The sequence below is a fragment of the Polypterus senegalus genome, chromosome 1 (genome assembly GCF_016835505.1).
Source record: "Polypterus senegalus isolate Bchr_013 chromosome 1, ASM1683550v1, whole genome shotgun sequence".
Lineage (NCBI taxonomy): Eukaryota > Metazoa > Chordata > Cladistia > Polypteriformes > Polypteridae > Polypterus > Polypterus senegalus.
In genome coordinates this window covers 273,057,900-273,078,356 of record NC_053154.1, presented here as the reverse complement: position 1 = coordinate 273,078,356, position 20,457 = coordinate 273,057,900, and the positions used below count along the sequence as shown (strand labels likewise).

The 20,457-nt window shown below is 37.6% G+C and overlaps 1 protein-coding gene across 1 annotated transcript in view; it reads right to left on the bottom strand.

The window, feature by feature from the left end:
• rrp12 (ribosomal RNA processing 12 homolog) overlaps positions 1-16,812 on the bottom strand; it is a 50,419-nt gene extending 33,607 nt beyond the window's left edge. Inside the window, exons 1-10 of the mRNA XM_039774412.1 lie at positions 16,554-16,812; positions 10,010-10,233; positions 5,674-5,757; positions 5,431-5,507; positions 5,249-5,354; positions 3,813-3,929; positions 3,576-3,714; positions 3,362-3,489; positions 2,990-3,088; positions 2,796-2,887 (exon numbers count right to left, since the gene is read on the bottom strand). Coding sequence (XP_039630346.1) covers positions 2,796-2,887; positions 2,990-3,088; positions 3,362-3,489; positions 3,576-3,714; positions 3,813-3,929; positions 5,249-5,354; positions 5,431-5,507; positions 5,674-5,757; positions 10,010-10,233; positions 16,554-16,689 — 1,202 coding nt within the window. The 5' untranslated portion in view covers positions 16,690-16,812. The remainder of the gene's footprint in view (positions 1-2,795; positions 2,888-2,989; positions 3,089-3,361; positions 3,490-3,575; positions 3,715-3,812; positions 3,930-5,248; positions 5,355-5,430; positions 5,508-5,673; positions 5,758-10,009; positions 10,234-16,553) is intronic.
• Positions 16,813-20,457: the final 3,645 nt, after the last annotated feature.

The window sequence follows — 20,457 nt, the reverse complement described above, 5'->3', positions numbered from 1 at the left end:
CATAGAAAACCAGGAAGAGCTCAAAAAAGCGCTTAAGAAAACATGCATTATATAATTGAGAAGGCAGCGAAACAATAAGAAAGCGAAAGTGACATATACAACCATATTCATGAGTTCTGCTACTTCGGAAACAAAGCACGATGTAAACCTACACTTTAAATTAAGTTCATAGACAGGCTGCGCTGGCGCTTGTAATTTAGTGCCTGCCCATATAAGGCCGTCCGTCAGCGGCAATCCAATAGCAAACTGCCACGGGTAAATATTCACGGGTGAAGGACTGTGCTTATGGAGAGGAAGATGAGATGGTCAGGGTGGTGTTTGACACAAACTCAGCGAAACTGCGAGAGAAAGTTTTAAGTGCCAGGACTAAGGTAACATTAAATACAGCTATGGACATAGCACGAGATGGCACCAGCACAGCTGGGAACCTTCGATGCATGTACACCGAGTGGCTCACGTGAACTGACGCAGTGCACAGATAAAAAGCAACAGTTCCAAAGAGCACTGAACAAAAACCGAATTACACAATTGAAAAGGCAGCAAAAATATGAAGCGTCTGATAAGCATATTCATAAATGCAGCTACTGTGGAAACAAAGCACACGGTGGAAAAAGTCAATGTCCCGCTAAAGGAAGACAGTGTAAAAAACCTGTGCATGCAGTGTGTCAGGTCTCAGATAAAGAAGAAGACGAGCTGTTTATTGATGCAGTAAGAAACGAATCGATGAATGAAACCTGTCATCTTTACAACGATTGACAAACACGGAATGTAACTTGAACACAACACATCCTACAAATACGAACCTGATTGAAAGAAATAATGATAATCAAATCCTTGATGACAGCAACACTCAGTAACACTCACAAAACAAATACTGTATATTGACAGTCATGTTACGTTATTTTTAAAATGTTCCCTTTTCTTTTCTACCTTCTTTAACACACTACTTCTCCGCTGCGATACGCGGGTATATATATATATGTATATATATATATATCCCGCTCTACATACTCGAATAATGGATACTTTATTCGCCATCAATGATTGTTTTGGTAAAGCCATACTCAGTGTATTCATTAGATGAACGGTAAAAAAGTAAGAGCGAGGGAGGATGACTCATTGAGGCATGCAGGCTGTAGTCGCGTCAACTCTATCTGAATTGCGATCACATTTGAAAAACATATCTTTTCAAGTTCTATTTAGTCCATATGTGTCAAACTCAAGGGCGCGGGCCACATCCGCCCGGCGTAATTATATCCGCCCGAGATCATTTTATATACTGTATTATTGTTATTAAAGCCCGGTATATGAAGCGCTGGTAACACAATAAACTACAGATCCCATAATGCAGCGCTTCAGCTGCCTTGCATCAGGGTAACCTGAATGCAATTCAGAAGATACAGAAAACAGCATAATTAAATAAGAATCTGACACTTCAGCGGACGTTTTAACCCGTGCACAATCACAAAGTGATTTCAAGTGAAGCTGCTTTTATGGGAGACACAAATGCACCAGTTCACCTTGCCCCACTTTCCCTGTTGCCAAGTACTGTTAAACCAAGTCGTCACTACGGTGTTCCCAAATACGCACTTTGCTGATAAACTGAGCGCACTGCGCACTGAGTTTGCACGGCGCTTTGGTGACTTTGATGAACAAAAAAAGTCCGTCTACATGCGGCTCGAACCTTGTGCATGTTTGGTAGCACATATCTGTGTGAGAAGCTCTTCTCAGTGATAAAGACTAACAAAACAGCACACAGGAGTCGCCTCACTGATGAGCACCTGCAATCCATCCTGAGAATCTCCACAACACAGAACCTCACACCAAACAGAAACGAACTTGTGGCCAAAAAAAGATGCCAGGCGTCCAGCTCTAAAATGACATATGAGCAAAGACAACTGAATAATTTGATTTGTTATTGCACGTAAGAGCGGAGTCAACTGCTTTAACAAACAGCGTATTGCACCGATACGAAATAGCTGTGTGTGTATATATGTAGATATGTATGTATATGTATATATATGTTTATATATGTGTGTGTGTATATATGTATATATATATATGTATTTGTGTGTATATATGTGTGTGTATGTACAGTATGTATATGTGTGTATATATATGTGTGTATATATGTAGATATATATGTATGTATATATGTGTATATGTATAGATATGTATATATATATGTTTATGTGTGTGTGTGTAAATATATATATATAACACTCACAACAGTGACAAAACAATTACATTGACAATCAGGTTACATTATTTTCAAAATGTTTCCTTTTCTTTTCATTGCTTCTTTAACACACTACTTCTCCGCTGCGAATCGCGGGTATTTTGCTAGTCTCCTATATAAACAGAATTTGACCAGGCAAAATGTGGCTGCTGGAAAGAAGCAGATAAGAATTAACCTGAACTAGGCTGGTCAGCCATGTAAAAGTAATCCCGTCTCAACTTCTCTTTATAGGTTTTGCTCTAAACATCTATTACTATTAACTACTATCAAATAAGTACCCAGGCATGACAGTAACTCTTCCCAACTATCCTTAAGTTGAAAAGGTTTCAACAGATGGGAAATTTTTAATATTGTGACTAAACCTTTGGTGTTTAGCTACTTATGAAAGCCATTCATATACAATGCCATATTAACTGTTACAATCTTAAATAACTAGCAGACAACATCCAAAACTCCCAGGGAGTACTGCATTTGCAAGATCTTTAGAAGAAGGCAGCTAAACTATTACATCCTTTTGTAAATCAAATTCACAATGTTTTCAAATAAACAGCCTTACCTGGAAAGATGAATGTGAGCTTTTTCCATAACTGTCAGCCAGGCTAACATTGGCTGAAGGTCATTTTCACTGGGAAGGTAATCATACAAAGCCTGAAAAAGAAACATAGTTCTATGGAAAAAAGCCAATAATATATATATTCATGATTTTAAAACTTCATTTGTATACTTAGAGAGTAACAAGGTTTAACATACTGTAATTATCTGTGCATTGAGTTCAGATGAAAGTGTTGATGGTTTTGGTTTAGCAGAAAAAAGCCTGTGAAAGGCCTGCATTGCTCCGGCAGTCACAAGCTGCAAAATTGAGATATAAAATATTTTAAAGGAATAGAGCAGAACTAAACAACTCTTTAAAAACATTAAAATAAACTTTTCATAGCATTAGGAAAAATTTGTCATGAAATGAACTAAATTACAACAAAACATGTAAAACTTGCAACCTGCCCATTTCACTTCATTGAGGAACATACACAGTGTAATTTCTCAAGTAACATAAGTTTGAAAAAGATATAAATTTATTATTAAATACAGCAAATATCTTAAATATAGGAAAAATAATATTCTTACCACATTGTTTAAAGTCATAACTCGCAGTAGCATCTCACAACAAGACTTTACAGAGCTAACAGGGAAACAAGGCAACAACTCTTTCAAGAGCTCCATAATGTGCAGAGTTGTGGTGTTTTCTTGACTTTCTTTAATGTAAAAATATGGGTCAGTAAAGTGAAAGTGCACAAATCAAACTCTACAATGTATGAAACAGTGAGAGCTGAACACTTACTTCCAGCTCGTTCCATCTCTTTTATACAGAATTTAGCAGTTGATTGAGCTGCCGGATGATGTGACGGAGGGGAATCTCCAAACATTAAGTCACCACCTTTAAGGACTGAGCAAACACCCTGCTGTGCCATTTTACGTACCTATTAAAGATACATGCATGTAAAACATATTTCTTTTTTAATCTCCAGTAAATTTAGATCAGAAAATGAGTAGATAGTGTATTTGCAGCTGGGCTTACCTTGGGCTTGGAGTGAACAGTAAAGCTAAGCAACCCATGATAGACCTGCAGTGTTGAAGCATAACTCCAAACAGAAGCGTCCTGCTTCTTTAGTAATGTACTGAGACAGGATAAGATCTGAAAAATATGGTTTAAAAAAAACATAAGGCTCCGACTCTCAAGTCAGATCTGCATTACTCGTTAGCAATATGTGTTACTTCATCTTGTTACTCAATTGACTTGCTTTTTTACTGTTCTTATTCTATATTCACAAATATACATCAGTAGGAGACTAACCTTTGCAATAGATTTGTAAAGAACATTGTTAACAGCCAAATTTAATAAAACATTTTTGAGACTTTTTTAACATTTTTAATTAACTCTTTACTGTGGAGATTTTGGCACAGGCAGAAATTCAAATGACGCTGAATTTAGCTGCTTCAGTGTCATATCCACCTGTATGTTAAACAACCAGAAAACAGGAGCATAATGAAAACCTACACTAGTGGCTTAGCCTTTTCAGGATTAAATAATTGAATTCCTTCAAATTTCTTTATTTTTTGAAAATGTATACCATTTGGATAAACTATTTTTTTTAAATGTTGTCTAGGTCAATTACTAATACAGGCACAGTCTGTTTCATTTGTTTAAGTCTTTTTAAATTAATGACTTCTATAACTGCTAATTACTGAGAATTTTAGTTGAACATAAAAAGCAAAAAATAAAAGACTGATTAATCCATGACAGACCTATAAAATACAATAGTCTATCATTCTCTAATAATGTATTGATTTTTATACAAGACATTCAACTGCATGACAAAAACAGGTATATAAAATGTAAGAGAGAGGTTAGGAGCACGTGCTGACACAGCGCATTGCCGCACTCACCACATGACAACCCAACCGCCTCAGGATCCCAGATTAAGATCCGAGTGCAGCCATGCAACGGGTGACACCTCAGCACCACACTAATTCAGATGGAGTGAAACAGTATGAGGTTTTTTTTATGGTGGCTGGAGTTCCCTGCAGGTTGGAGGGCCTACATGCAGATTAACATGATACCCAGGACACAGCAATTGCAGGTTAAGGGCCTTGCTCAAGGGCCCAACGTAGTAGTCACTTTTGTCATTTACGGGACTTGAACTGGCAACCTTCCAATTGCCAGTGCAAATCCCTAGCCTCAGAGCTACCACTCCACAATAAAATATAAAATGTAAAAAATACATAAAAGTGGTATTAAGAGGGTATTATAACCTGGGGGCATGGCTTCCTAATTGTTTCATTTCATACAATTTAAAATTCGTAAAACAATGTGGCAGATTACATCAAAGAGGACAAAAAAAAATATCAACACAGATGGCTCCCAACATAAAGATATAAAAACATGTCTTTTAAGGGGCACATAATACCCATGATGACTACTCTTTAATATTTAAAAAAGTTTACCTTACTCACCAATCTAAGTCCTAATGGGGATTCCAAACTTGCATTAGAAGACATTATGTTCATGAAGACTTTTGATGTATCAGAAAACTTTTTGATAAGGACTGAGCTTGGAACACTGCAATAAACAAATTAAAATTAACAGAAGAATTTGAAAAGCTTAGCAAACATTTGCTTTTATGTCTGATTCATACCGCTTAAGCACTAGGTTTAAGAGGAAAGCAACAGCAGCCATACTCTCACCAGAATCCACAACTTCTAGTGTGGTCATCTACAAAGATGGGAAAAAGCACTTGATTCAGTTTTAAAACAATACCAAGGTTAAACAAAATTCTCTAAAACATTACAATTAAGTGATACATTTTTTTTTTTGCTTTTAAAACTACTCTTTTTACATTAATGAAACACATACTGGGAGTAGGTTCTTAATTTCTTACCAGGGCCGCAAAGTATTCAGTTTCTGTTTCCTTTCCTCCTTGGGAACGAATAACATCAGTGACAGCTGCCAGTACTGCACATATCTGCAAGAATAAATTTTAAATGGATTGATGTCTTTTTTAAGAGTATTTCTCTTAAATTCATTTAAGTTTAAACAAAGAATAAAAAAAAGTTTGTGACAGGTACAAAGAAACACACAGGCCTCCAGGCAAATGTTTAGTTAGCAGCTTTTATGCATATTATGTACACCAACAAAAACCAACATCCCAAGGAGCATTACAGATACATAGCTATGAAACAATGTTGCAAAAAATATTTTTTTACAACTGGAACAAAAAAAGATTATGTAGCACGTTAAAAAGAGTAACACAGTAAATTGGAGGCAGCAAATTAAATAAGGACTATGTTGTCTTTAATCCAATATAATATACGGCCAACCAATACTTTTCACTCTTGCCACATCTTTGAAACAGCAAACCCCAGATCCTAAGAAGTCACTTTTGCAAACAACACAGAACTTGCACACATTTAGAGAAATTACCATAAAAGGCTGCAGAAATGTACCATTATTGGCAAAAACATCTGCTTATACATTTGGAAAGACTGAGACAGTACTCTTTCAAGTTCAGATTCATAATGAATGGTTCCGCACAATATGAAAAACATTCAAATATTCTTTTTCCTTTTTTTTTTTTACATGTGACAATTACTAATACACCAATTGAGACTGAAGGTTTACAAACTTGTAATCAGGTTGGCCTAGGATTTGCTGAACCAGACGTTGTAATTGGGAAATAAAAGGGTGTTACAAAACTGCTCATAAGATAAAGAAGAGAGACTTGTGGTCACCTGCCATTGTATAAACCTTTGATTGGCTCTTTCCAGTGCTTAAGCAGCTGCTGAAATGTCTTATTCAGTGAAATTTAATATTTTAGAGCAACTGCTTTGCTTCTTCCAAAGTTCTTCCATCAGGATATCTAGTTTACTTGCATACAAAATATACTGAACATATCTCAGCTAAAACTTAGAATGGACAATAGTGCTAGATGACTTTGTCATGACTCTGCAGTACAGTTTCTAAGGGAAAGCAAAATGAGTGTTGTTATTTATAGCTGTGCTTGAAGGAGAAGCTACTGAATGAAATATTATAGCTTAAACCTTAACTGGACATATTAAAGCTTACATTTTTACTGTCCCAAGCTGTCTAGAGTAAACAGACAAGATCTAAACTTGACAGAAATATAACCAATATAAGCCACAAAACTGCTCATCATGGAACTGAAAATAAATCCCTGGTAGACATTATTAAAATTTTCATCAACATCTTGCAGATGAGTGATCAGATCTTCATATTTATTATTCATGTCTTAATGTTATTAAATTCAAGGCTACAATTTATGACAAGTACTTAAGCACAGTTGTTAATCATTTAGATGCAAGATTTCCTGATATGCCAATCATTTCCTGCTTTTCAATAATGCTGAAAGTTGTAATCAAAGTGAGGCTGCCGAGATTCTTTTTTATTGTTATTCTAAAAATCAAGTTAAACTATAATTACTAAACAAAAATGGTAAACAAAATGGGCCACTGCATCAAAAGTGGTTAAAGCATACTTATACAACAATCAAAATTCGCATCAATATATGAACTAACATAGTCTTTTCCAAATTTAACAAAACTAGATGATGTTGGATTGGTCATACCTGTGGGCACAGCGGGAAATAAGAGTATTTTCTGCTCTAAAAATTATGAAACACCAGTCTGAGGAACTGCATGAGTTAAAAAATGTGAAATATTCTAATGCCAATTTCTTTGAGGGACCAGATCAATGTGATTGATTATAGGCCTGCAGATACCTGAGCTCCTATGAAAAAAAGAACAATATATACAATTTTACGTAAGCTCTGTAATCACTTTTAATACTAAAAAGTTTTTAATTAATGGATGACCTTAAAAAAAAAAATTCTCCTAAATATTGCGCATTGGCTTTGAGTATTCCATCAGTGACCGAGTGATGTGGTTGGAACGGGAGTCAGAGTGGGAACCGTGCTTGCTGGCACCTTTGCCTTGCTGTGGAGACGCGGCAGGTATGTGAGCAAGGCAGAAGTGAAAGATGCACTGGAGCTCAAAAAGAGGAGGAGAAAAATTGATTTGAACTCTGCGATTTTAAACTTGATATGAACCCTTGTTAGATTATTTACTTACTTATTTATGGATTAATTTTGATTATCACTAATATCACTTGTTTTTGCTATGGATTACTTATTTGTAGAACTTGCACTGTGTGTTTTTTTTTTTTGGACACTGCCCAACAAACTTCTTGCAACTGTTCTCGTGTCTTATACAGCCTCATTATCCTGGCTATCGTGGTCATGATTAGCGATGTTCAGGTACAAGAAGGTGCCAAGGTGAATCAAAGATTCATACTCTGTAGAATTTCCCTGGACAATGCAAAAAAAAAAAAAATCATACTCAAGAAGTTTAAGGTGTTTAGGTAATCAGATCCAGAATGTTTAACTTCCACTGTTATTATGCACTATTGGGGTGATGATTTTTTTCTTCAGGAAATGCAGCATCAAACAGTTGAAAATTCTCCTAATCTGCCAACAAAACATTATTCCAACATATTTATGACTTTCCCATGTTTTCTTTGGATAAATTTAGATGGAGCCCAAAATTTGAACCGGAGGGAAGGGTTTGGAAATGGTTTCATATTTGACATCCTCTAATGCGGACCAGTCGTGTTTATTGTTTATCTACTGATGTCTCATGAACACCAATGCTGGCCAATGAAAAAGGTATCCAAAGACTCTAAGCCTCCTAACCCTTGAAATATTAACACCTTGTTCTCTTGGGAGTGAATTTTGCAGTAACAAATATTAACAAAATGGTGTGAAATTTTTTTTTCTTTTTGTGCATTTTTTTTTAGAAATTCCTTCATAACCATTTCCATCATCAGTAGTAATAACTCTTGATTTACTTGAAAATCTCATTTGCTTGAAAACAATTCACTTTAGTAAACCTGAGCAAAATTAACAAAGTAAGGCTTAGTCCACACTAATGGAGACTATTTTTCTGTTCAGACTTTTAGAAATATTAAAATATTGTTATCCACACTGAAACTCCAAAATGTGTAAATCTTCCCTATATTCTAGCAAACAGCAATATATGCTTTCAGCATTTCCACTTCTCTTGCATTTGCTCTGTAAACAAAGAACATCTGAAGAAACACTAAACTGAATTTCTTCCTCCAGACAGACAATGTACAACTGCTTATAAAGGTTGCAAAAGTATAAGTTATCTAAAACCATAGACACTATAGACTCGGAGTCCTGCCAAAAGAAATACAGGAAAATAAGTGTTTCTAGGTATAGTACAGGTCATCTGCTACAGAGAACTTAGGAAAGGATTATCTTCACATAACAAATGAGATCACAAAGAGCATTATCCCAACAAAACTGAAGTCAGTGTCTGATCATGTGAAAATCATATTTGCAGAGGAGGGAGCAGTATCATTAAAAATCTGTATCATGGTAAATACCTGTATAACATATTTTACATATGCTTTTCACACTGAAACATTTTTAACAAATAAATACATGTTATTTCTACTTAATTGTGCACATGCTTATTAACACTCTGTTACTCAGAAGATAGCAGGTATTTATCTCACTTGAACCAATTAAGGTATACCATCTAACTTATGTTGCAGCCAAGCAAACCAAGCACAGGATATGGCTCTTTCCTATCCACTGTTCTTGTTTACATCAAATCATCGATCAGGTTGAACTGCACAGCACTCTGGATAATATCCTTAAAGGGTTATGGTCACTTTTTACACACAGTTCACTTACAAGTCTACACACACACACATTACCTTTAAAACATGAAAAAAAAATCACATTTTCCTTTTTCTTTTGCTTGCACAGATTAGCTTATTATGTAATAAAATTTACTTTGTCTTTAAATGTGTTTGAGAGTTTTCTGGTGTTTTGGCACACTGGTACAATAGCTTTTTCCAAAATTCAGTATGTAAGAAAAATGTTCATCTAATATACTGGACAAAACCAGTTTATTGCCCAATCCTATTCTGAGTTTTTGAAAAGCTCTTTTTCCCCCCTCCCTTGATTCACTTGTGGTGCAGGTAAATGCTCTGTCTGGCTGTAAACAGAAATTAAATTATATTCACACCATCCATTTAAACCACCTCATCAAAAGTATGTGCTAAGTGACCTCAAATCTCAAAGTTGAGGGCTAGTGTGTCAACCACCAAACTACAACCCAAAACAAAAAAAAAATAAAAATACATAATACATATTCATAAACATTACTAACCTCTTTGTGAGATGCAGAATTGGACTCCCAGAATCGCTGCACTTTATGAAATGTTATATTAGAACAATCTGACAGTCCACTCAAGAAGGTACCAGTTGTGCGTTCCGTCTGCCCAGTTTCATCCATCGGAGAAGCTTCTCCATCCTTATTTTCTGTGTGTGCCAACTGATCTGATTGTAGTTCATTATGCAATTTGAGGGCATCAACTGTTAGCCCACTTTTCACTGAAAATAAGGACCAACAAGATATGAAGACAATTAAAACTGTCCATGCACTTGAAATAAGAGATTATCACATACAAGAAAAAATGTGTATAGGTTTTGAGAAAGAGAGAGACAGACAGACAGAGATCACATGTCAGATGAACCTTTAGAGTTTTCATTTCAAACAAATGAGATTCAAATACCTCATATTAAAAATTATTAGTTCACCTATATTTTAATGTAGGTTAAAAATATAGGGCTACATACGTGGTATATGCCAACTGCAATTAAACCTTGATATGCGGTTTTCACTTTAAATTAAACTTTCATAAAGACTGAATACTGTTAGATTCACAGTGTAAATAAAAGTTACATATTAATCAATCACAGGAAAAACACATCTCATGCCACTTAACTACACTCTACTCCATTATTTCCTTTGTTTTTTTAAATATCTTTTTCCTTTAGCTCAATGACTTCTGTTCTAAAGCAAGACAAATTCCACTTCCTCCACAGTAACACTAGCAAATAAACATTTTACAGTTTACATGTACTTGTTCAGTATTGTGTAAAAGACTGTAGCACTCATCAAATAAAACAGACCCCCTATTCACAAAACATATTGGGACTGCTGAAGATGATGTTGAACCTCTGAATCTACATCTGAACTAACCTGGTCATCCATCAGCCAGCTGTGACTTCAATTGACAGCTAGTATTACATCTAGCTTGGGGCTAAATGCTTTAAAATTGTGTTCTCTAGGCATAAGCTAAACACTCTAATAAATATTTAGTCTGTAAAATGTTCACTAGTTGCTGCTGCTTCTATCTAATATAGTCAATTGTTCAATTTATGAAACAAAAAAATAATAAAATGGATGAAATTGATTGCAATGGGTCAAACACAAAGATTTGTTTCTCTGTGTGCTTCCAGGGCACCAAATTTGTTGTGTCAAGTACAGTGCACTCAAAGCCATACGGCACACTACTGAACAGAATCAGACACATACACTCTCATGATTTATTGAAAAACAAACACCTATATCAGCCATGTGGAAAAAAAAATCTCTTCATTCCATTATGTCACGAATATACACGATTGTGCCACTTTTGCAGCAACAACTGCATTCAAACGTTTCTGGTAACAGGAGACATAGCTGTGGGAAAAGTCTGGCCCACTTTTCTCTACAGAATTGCTTTAATTCAGCCACAATGGAGGGCTGTTAACTAAGAACTGTCTATTTAAGGTACCGCCACAACATCTCAATTGGTTTAAAGTTAGGACTTTTATCAGGCTAATCCAAAACATTAAATAGTGTTTTTCATTTTTTTTTTTCCACCCATTCAGAGAAGGACTTGCTCTCATGCTTTGGATTGAAGTCCTGCTGAATAATCTAATTGCACTTGAACTTAAGATCACAGACCGATGACTGGACATTCTCCATCAGTTTTTTCCTAGTAGAGGACCAATTTATGCTCCCCTCAGTTACAGTAAGTTATCCAGGCACTGAAGCAGCCAAGCTTCACCACTCCATCACATTACCACCATCATGTTTTACTGTGGGTGTGATTTTTTCTTTTGGAGAAATTTTGTACACTGTATTAATCCTGGAGGGGAAATTGTCTATTTGCTTGACTTCTGGAGGTCAGAGTGCAGGGCCAGCCATTGTACAGCATCCCTGGAGCAATTTTCGGGTTAAGGGCCTTGCTCAAGGGCCCAATGGAGCAGGACCCTTTCGTGCAGTAATGAGATTTAAACCAGCAATCTTCCAGATGCCAGCACAGATCCTTAGCCCCCGAGTCACCACTATGATGTGGAAAGCTGTGTTAGCTTCAGGTCAGATGTCTTCCAAAAATTTCCACTTTTGACTCATCAGTCCACAAAACATTATCCCACAAGTTTTGGGAGGCAATCTAGATGTTTTTTTGCAAATGTTAGCCAAACCTTTAGTCTCTCTTCTTTAGCAGTGATTTTCACCTTGCAACTCTCCCATGTACAGGGGGTCCTCGGGTTACGACGGCTCGACATACGACGTTTCGAGTTTACAACACTCACTCCCATAAAAACTTAAAAAAATTGAGACACAAGTGTTTCAGCTTATGGCGTTAGCGTCGTACTTACAGACTACGTGGGCGAACTAGTTTGCTCGTGACACAAGTGTTCCGTTTGTGTTGTTTTGTTTGATGACTTTTTGGCCCTTATCATGGCTCCTAAACAAAACTCAGAGTCTTCAGATGGTTATGCTTCGAAGAAGAGGAAAGCCATGACGATGGAAGTGAAATTAGACATTGTAAAGAGATCAGAAGGAATAAAGGTAAGGAATTTTTTTTTTGTACACTCATTTTTTTTCCCGTTACTACAATACAGTGTACAGTACAGTATATTTATGTCCTTTTTCTGTGGCTTAGTTGTGTTTTTATGCTCTAGATTGTGATTTTGCAAATGTGTTAGGATAGGTAAGTGAACTTAGGCTAGGGTGTGTTTTGACTTACAGCAAAATTTGGGTTACATCACTGTTGTAGGAACAGAACTGTGTCGTAACCCGAGAACCCCCCGTATACCATTTTTGCCCAGTGTCTTTCTAAAACTGGACTCATGAATGCTGAGCTGAGAGAGCCCTGCAGTTCATTAGATGTTTGTCTTAGTTTGTCTGCAATTTCCCAAGAAGAACTTTCTATGCACGCTTGGAGTAAGTTTGCTAGGTTGGACACTCCTGGACTGATTTACCACAATTTCAATTTTTCTCCATTTGGACATGGTGGCTATCCCAATGGTTTGTTGAAGTCCCAGGGATTTAGAGATTTGTTCATAACTCTTTCCCAACTACAAACCGGATTCCAAAAAAGTTGGGACACTAAACAAATTGTGAATAAAAACTGAATGCAATGATGTGGAGATGGCAAATGTCAATATTTTATTTGTAATAGAACGTAGATGACAGATCAAACGTTTAATCCGAGTAAATGTATCATTTTAAAGGAAAAATATGTTGATTCAAAATTTCACGGTGTCAACAAATCCCAAAAAGTTGGGACAAGTAGCAATAAGAGGCTGGAAAAAGTAAATTTGAGCATAACGAAGAGCTGGAAGACCAATTAACACTAATTAGGTCAATTGGCAACATGATTGGGTATAAAAAGAGCTTCTCAGAGTGGCAGTGTCTCTCAGAAGCCAAGATGGGTAGAGGATCACCAATTCCCACAATGTTGTGCAGAAAGATAGTGGAGCAATATCAGAAAGGTGTTACCCAGCGAAAAATTGCAAAGACTTTGCATCTATCATCATCAACTGTGCATAACATCATCCGAAGATTCAGAGAATCTGGAACAATCTCTGTGCGTAAGGGTCAAGGCCGTAAAACCATACTGGATGCCCGTGATCTCCAGGCCCTTAAACGACACTGCACCACAAACAGGAATGCTACTGTAAAGGAAATCACAGAATGGGCTCAGGAATACTTCCAGAAACCATTGTCAGTGAACACAATCCACCGTGCCATCCGCTGTTGCCAGCTGAAACTCTACAGTGCAAAGAAGAAGCCATTTCTAAGCAAGATCCACAAGCTCAGGCGTTGTCACTGGGCCAGGGATCATTTAAAATGGAGTGTGGCAAAATGGAAGACTGTTCTGTGGTCAGACGAGTCACGATTCAAAGTTCTTTTTGGAAATCTGGGACGCCATGTCATCCGGACCAAAGAGGACAACCCAAGTTGTTATCAACGCTCAGTTCAGAAGCCTGCATCTCTGATGGTATGGGGTTGCATGAGTGTGTGTGGCATGGGCAGCTTGCATGTCTGGAAAGGCACCATCAATGCAGAAAAATATATTCAGGTTCTAGAACAACATATGCTCCCATCCAGACGTCATCTCTTTCAGGGAAGACCCTGCATTTTTCAACAAGATAATGCCAGACCACATTCTGCATCAATCACAACATCATGGCTGCGTAGGAGAAGGATCCGGTACTGAAATGGCCAGTCTGCAGTCCAGATCTTTCACCTATAGAGAACATTTGGCGCATCATAAAGAGGAAGGTGCGACAAAGAAGGCCCAAGACGATTGAACAGTTAGAGGCCTGTATTAGACAAGAATGGGAGAGCATTCCTATTTCTAAACTTGAGAAACTGGTCTCCTCGGTCCCCAGACGTCTGTTGAGTGTTGTAAGAAGAAGGGGAGATGCCACACAGTGGTGAAAATGGCCTTGTCCCAACTTTTTTGGGATTTGTTGAAATTCTGAATCAACATATTTTTCCCTTAAAATGATACATTTTCTCAGTTTAAACTTTTGTTCCGTGATTTATGTTCTATTCTGAATAAAATATTAGAAGTTGGCACCTCCACATCATTGCATTCAGTTTTTATTCACGATTTGTATAGTGTCCCAACTTTTTTGGAATTCGGTTTGTAATATATTTCAGTAACTTTATTTCTCAGGTTTTCTAGAATTTTCTTTCGATCAAGACATAGTGTGGGGCTTGTTGAGACATTTAAGCCAACTTCACATTGCTGGATAGGCTCTATTTAAGTGAAATTTATATACAACAGAGCTGAATAGAAGCAAGCTTAGGTGCATGTAGTCAAATGTAACACATTATGGACCACCAGGCGGGCACACTTTTTCTTTTCACATGAAAAAGGCTTTTTTTTCCATTCAGCCTATTGCATCATTATGCACCCTGAAATAAAGTAATTTACATTTTTATGAGAAAATTAAAAGACTATGTTTTTTGAATATTTAATTAGCTTTGATGAAAAATAAATAGATATATAATATGCGTGGCACTTAACACTGTGAAATTTTTAATTGGTTTCTAAATTTGTATAGTTTGTCAGAGATAAAGATTAAGGCTTAGGTTGTGCTTTTTTTTTTTGAGTTTTGATTTTTCTTTTTCATTTTTTTCTTAGATCCCATTTAACATTTGTGATATATTCATACTGCTTCCTCAGGCCTCATCCACACATCTGTGTTTAGTTTCTGTAGCTGTGTAACATATGTGTGCTACACCACACCGGTAAAGTCAATTCTACTGATGCCTCTCATTCACATGGCCGCAGAGGAGTTCAGTACGTTTTTCTAAAATGTGATATGCTGCATGTTTTCCGCATGAGGACACCTCCCAGTTTATGGGTGTGTAGTGCCCTTCAATTAATGGGCTCCCCCTCCATGGTACGTTCCTCCCATTTGTTCAGTGCTGACCTGTGGCCATAAAGTTGACGTCCTTGGTATTAACCCAGAGCATGACTTGGACTCAGAATTCTGCGTCAGTATGGTTATTCCAAAGTCAGACTCGGGGTGTCGTGTAATGATTTGCATTACATGTTTAAGCCCGATTAACATTCAGGACAGTATTCTGTTGTTATCTAGTGGATGAAATAACATCATGTTGCAAAAAATCATGACTACTTTAAGACGATTTGCCACATATTCATGAGGGGGGCGAGCCTTTATTGAAAAACCCAATAGCAAATGAAAAGCTTTAAAGGCGGTTTTTGAACAAACTGAAACTGAACCATTGCCCAAACTGAGCAATTGAGATAATGATGTGAATCGGTCCTTTCCTGTCTTCCCTGGCCACTGGACCTTGTTAATTAGTGTTCCCTAATTTTATTTTATTTAATTTTTCTTTTTTTTCTCTTTCTTCATCATGTAAAGCACTTTGAGCTACACCATTTGTATGAAAATGTGCTATATAAATAAATTTTAGCTCTGCCCAGTTACCCAAGTTTAATTTCTATAACACACTGTTAAGATTTGTCAAGCATTCTTCTAGGCCACTTTAACGTTAGCTCATCAAAATTATATTTTTGTTTTTTAGACGAGAAGGATTGTTCAATTTGCATGATCATGGCGATGAGATAAAAATAATTAGTAATGAGACGAACACAACACAAGCGCCTGTTGCTGTTCCACTCCGACCCTGACTAATGACATCATCACACCTGCGCCTTTAAATCTCCAAAAGCACGTGGTTCTCTCAAGTTTATTAATAAAATCGTAGTCTCTAAAAGCACATGTCAAATAACACATTTTAACTGTACAGACGCACTTTAAAAAAACAGCATTTTAGTGACGATCAGGAAAAATGGGGTCTTTCATGCAAAGATATTAACCATACATAATACTGTAGTACTGTTTATGAAATTTATAACAGTAATAATGATATGACTGACATGTCAAGAAAAATCAAAGGAGAGATCGGCTATCTATATCCCTGGCATTGCTCGATAACCACTATATCATTTTAATATACATCCAACTGCGTCAAAGGCAGCTACTGTACTTCCGCGGTAATGCAAGGCCGCTGAGCATCGATCTTTCCTTATGGTAACACCACGACTAACCTGCGGGACTGAAGAACCGACTTTTAGCTGCCTCTCTGTGGCGTCGGGATTCAGGATTGGAATCGCTGCTGTGCCCTTTCTTCCAGCGTTTCAGCTTCTGAGCCGTCCCCGAACGTAGCTTTCCTGATTTTACCATTTTTGTCTCTCTTTGCTTGTTACAAACTTAGTAGATCAACGCCACGTGTGGATCCCTCCTTCTACTAATGCTGGATCTTACTCAGCTACCAGGACAACATCGTCCGCACCGCACCGCACCGCACCTCACCTACCAGAAGGTGGCGTATAAGAACCAAGAATATATATTCGCGGATGAGTCCGCGAGGACTTTCTCGTCCTATTTAGGACTTGCAGTCTGTCACGGACGCAGTTAGATTGCGATAGTTAGTTGCTTTTATTTATTTTTATATATTATTATTTACTTTTTTTCAGCGCACCTTCTGACTTAATAGTACAAGATATCACCAACATATAATATACCATTCAACTAGACTTGATGTCTATTTTTGTACCCTCTAGTCTCGAAAACCCCTCATTTTTTGGCCATTTTTGGATCATATTATGAACATAAAATCAAACCGTTATGACAAAGAGTAAACCAAAAGGTGACTCCAGCAGAAATTACCACAAAGATTTGAAGTTGTGTTGTCACATCAACCAACCCAAGAGGTTCGCCCTTAATAGGATAAGTTACCTCTTTAAATAAAACTGAAAAAATAGGGATTTGTAATATAAAGTGAAGTGTTCTTTTGCACTATTTCGTGGTTGCCGATCACAAATATGATAACATTTTTGAAATTTGGTTCCTTGCCAGTGACCCTAGCCAACCAAGCGCCATTCCCAAAAGATTAAAAATTACAAATTTAAAACATACGCACTTCTGATATCACTTTTGGACTATTTCAAGGCCAGTGATTAAGAATATTATGTTATTTTTTATTTATGATCCTTTATTTGGGATCTAGCATTCTGGGCCACTATCAGAAGGTTAAAATGACAATTTTCTATTACAATCATGAATATATGAACATTTACATTGAAGCACAAACTTTGATGTTTCTGTTATTTAACACACCTATTCCTATTTAATATGTACTTCTACCTCATGAAATAAATTATTACATTCCTTGTTTACTCTCCAATTTAGGGTCACTTATGCTAATTCTTTTTCTTCTTCTTCTTTCGGCTGCTCCTGTTTGGGGTTGCCACAGAGGATCATCTTCTTCCATATCTTTCTGTCCTCTGCATCTTGTTCTGTTACACCCATCACCTGCATGTACTCTCTCACCACATCCATAAACCTTTTCTTAGGCCTTCCTCTTTTCCTTTTCCCTGGCAGCTCTATCCTTAGCATCCTTCTCCCAATATACTCAGCATCTCTCCTCTGCACATGTCCAAACCAGCACAATCTCACCTCTTTGAATTTGTCTCCCAACCGTCCAACTTGAGCTGACCCTCTAATGTATTCATTTCTAATCCTGTCCATCCTTGTCACACCCAATGCAAATCTTAACATCTTTAACTTTGCTACCTCCACCTCTGTCTTCTTCCTTCTGGTCAGTGCCACCATCTCCAACCCATATAATATAGCTGGTCTCACTAGCATCCTGTAGACCTTCCCTTTCTCTCTTGCTGATATCCGTCTGTCACAAATCACTCCTGACACTCCTCTCCACCCATTCCACCCTGCCTGCATTCTCTTTTTCACTTCTCTTCCACAACCGTTGATCCCAAGTATTTAAACTCATCCACCTTCGCCAACTCTACTCCCTGTATCCTCACCATTCTACTGACCTCCCTCTCATTTATGTATTCTGTCTTGTTCCTATTGACCTTCATTCCTCTCCCCTCTAGAGCATATCTCCACCTCTCCAGGGTCTCCTCAACCTGCTCCCTACTATCGCTACAGATCACAATGTCATCAGCAAACATCATAGTCCATGGGGACTTCTGTCTAATCTCATGTCTTAACCTGTCCAACACCATTGCAAATAAGAAAGGGCTCAGAGCTGATCCCTGAAGTAACCCCACCACCACCCTGAAGTAATTCCACCACCACCTTGAATGCATCCTTCACTCCTACCACAGACCTCACCATGGTCACACTTCCCTCGTACATATCCTGTATAATTCTTACATACTTCTCTGCCACTCCCGACTTCCTCATACAATACTACAACTCCTCTTGAGGCCCCCTGTCATAAGCTTTCTCCAGGTCCACAAAGACACAATGCAATTCCTTCTGGCCTTCTCTAAACTTCTCCATCAACACCCTCAGAGCAAATATAACATCTGTAGTGCTCTTTCTTGGCATGAAACCATACTGCTGCTCACTAATTTTAATTTTTACTAATTTTACTAATTGTGAATTTCCCCTTGGGATTAATAAAGTATCTATCTATAATGAAATCAGCTTGTGACATTTTCTTTACACTTAACAGATGTCTCTGCTATTCTTTTTCTTTCTGCCACGTCAAATTCTCTTCACCTAAATGTCACTATAACTTTGCGGAGGTTGTGCTACCCACCTTTTTTGATACCACAGAGTGTATCATGTCATATGCTTTCCATTAAAACCAGTATCGACTTCTTATTATCATATGATCAGCTTCTGCAACTTGCTTCACACTCAGCAACTGATGTAGCTGCTCTATTTTTTACCTTGGCCATATTATATTTTTTGCATCAGCAGCACATATCCTGTTGTAAAGTTTGGATTTAGACCGAGATCAAGGTTATAGTCCCAATGGTTCATAAATAATCATGTGATAAACAGAAACAACCTTTAGCATTTTAGCATTTTATCTATCTATCTATCTATCTATCTATCTATCTATCTATCTATCTATCTATCTATCTATCTATCTAATCTTCACCTCCCTTCTTAATCTAGCTTCCACTACTCTTTCCCATAACTTCATGTTGTGGCTCATCAGTTTTATTCCCCTGTAGTTACTGCAGTCCTGCACATCCCCTTTATTCTTAAATATCGGTACCAGTACACTTCTTCTCCACTCCTCAGGCATCTTTTCACTTTTCAAGATTCTACTAAACAATCTGGTTAAAAACTCTACTGCCATCTCTCCTAAACACCTCCATGCTTCCACACTTATGTCATCTCGACCAACGGCTTTTCCATTCTTCATCCTCTTCATAGCTGTCCTTACTTCCTCCTTGCTGATTCACTATATCCTGATTCACTATCTCCACATCATCCAACATCTTCTCTCTCATTCTCTTCATTCATCAGCCTGTCAGAGTACTCTTTCCATCTGCTTAACACACTCTCCTTGCTTGTATGTTTCCATCTTTATCTTTAATCACCCTAACCTGCTGCACATCTTTCTCAGCTCCGTCCCCCTGTCTAGCCAATCGGTACATGTCCTTTTCTCCCTCCTTAGTGTCCAGCCTCCATACAACTCATCATACGCCTTTTCTTTAGCCTTCGCCACATCTCTCTTCACCTTGCGCCTTATCTCCTTGTACTCTCGTCTACTTTCTGCATCTCCCTGACTATCCCACTTCTTCTTTGCCATCCTCTTCCTCTGTATACTCTGTTGTATTTCCTCATTGCACCAACAGGTTTCCTTTTCCTCCTTCCTCTTTCCAGATGTCACGCCAAGCACCTTCTTGCTGTCACACTTACTACATCTGCTGTAGTTTCCCAGCTGTCTGGTAACTCTTCACTGTGTCTTTGTGTATCTGGAGAAAGCATATGACATGGGGCCTTGAGAGGAGCTGTGGTATTGTATGAGGAAGTTGGGAGTGGCAGAGAAGTACATAAGAATTGTACAGGATATGTACGAGGGAAGTGTGACAGTGGTGAGGTGTGCAGTAGGAGTGATAGATGCATGTAAAGTGGAGTTTTCACTGCCACCCAGTGCCTGTCTCACCTTTTCCCTAAACT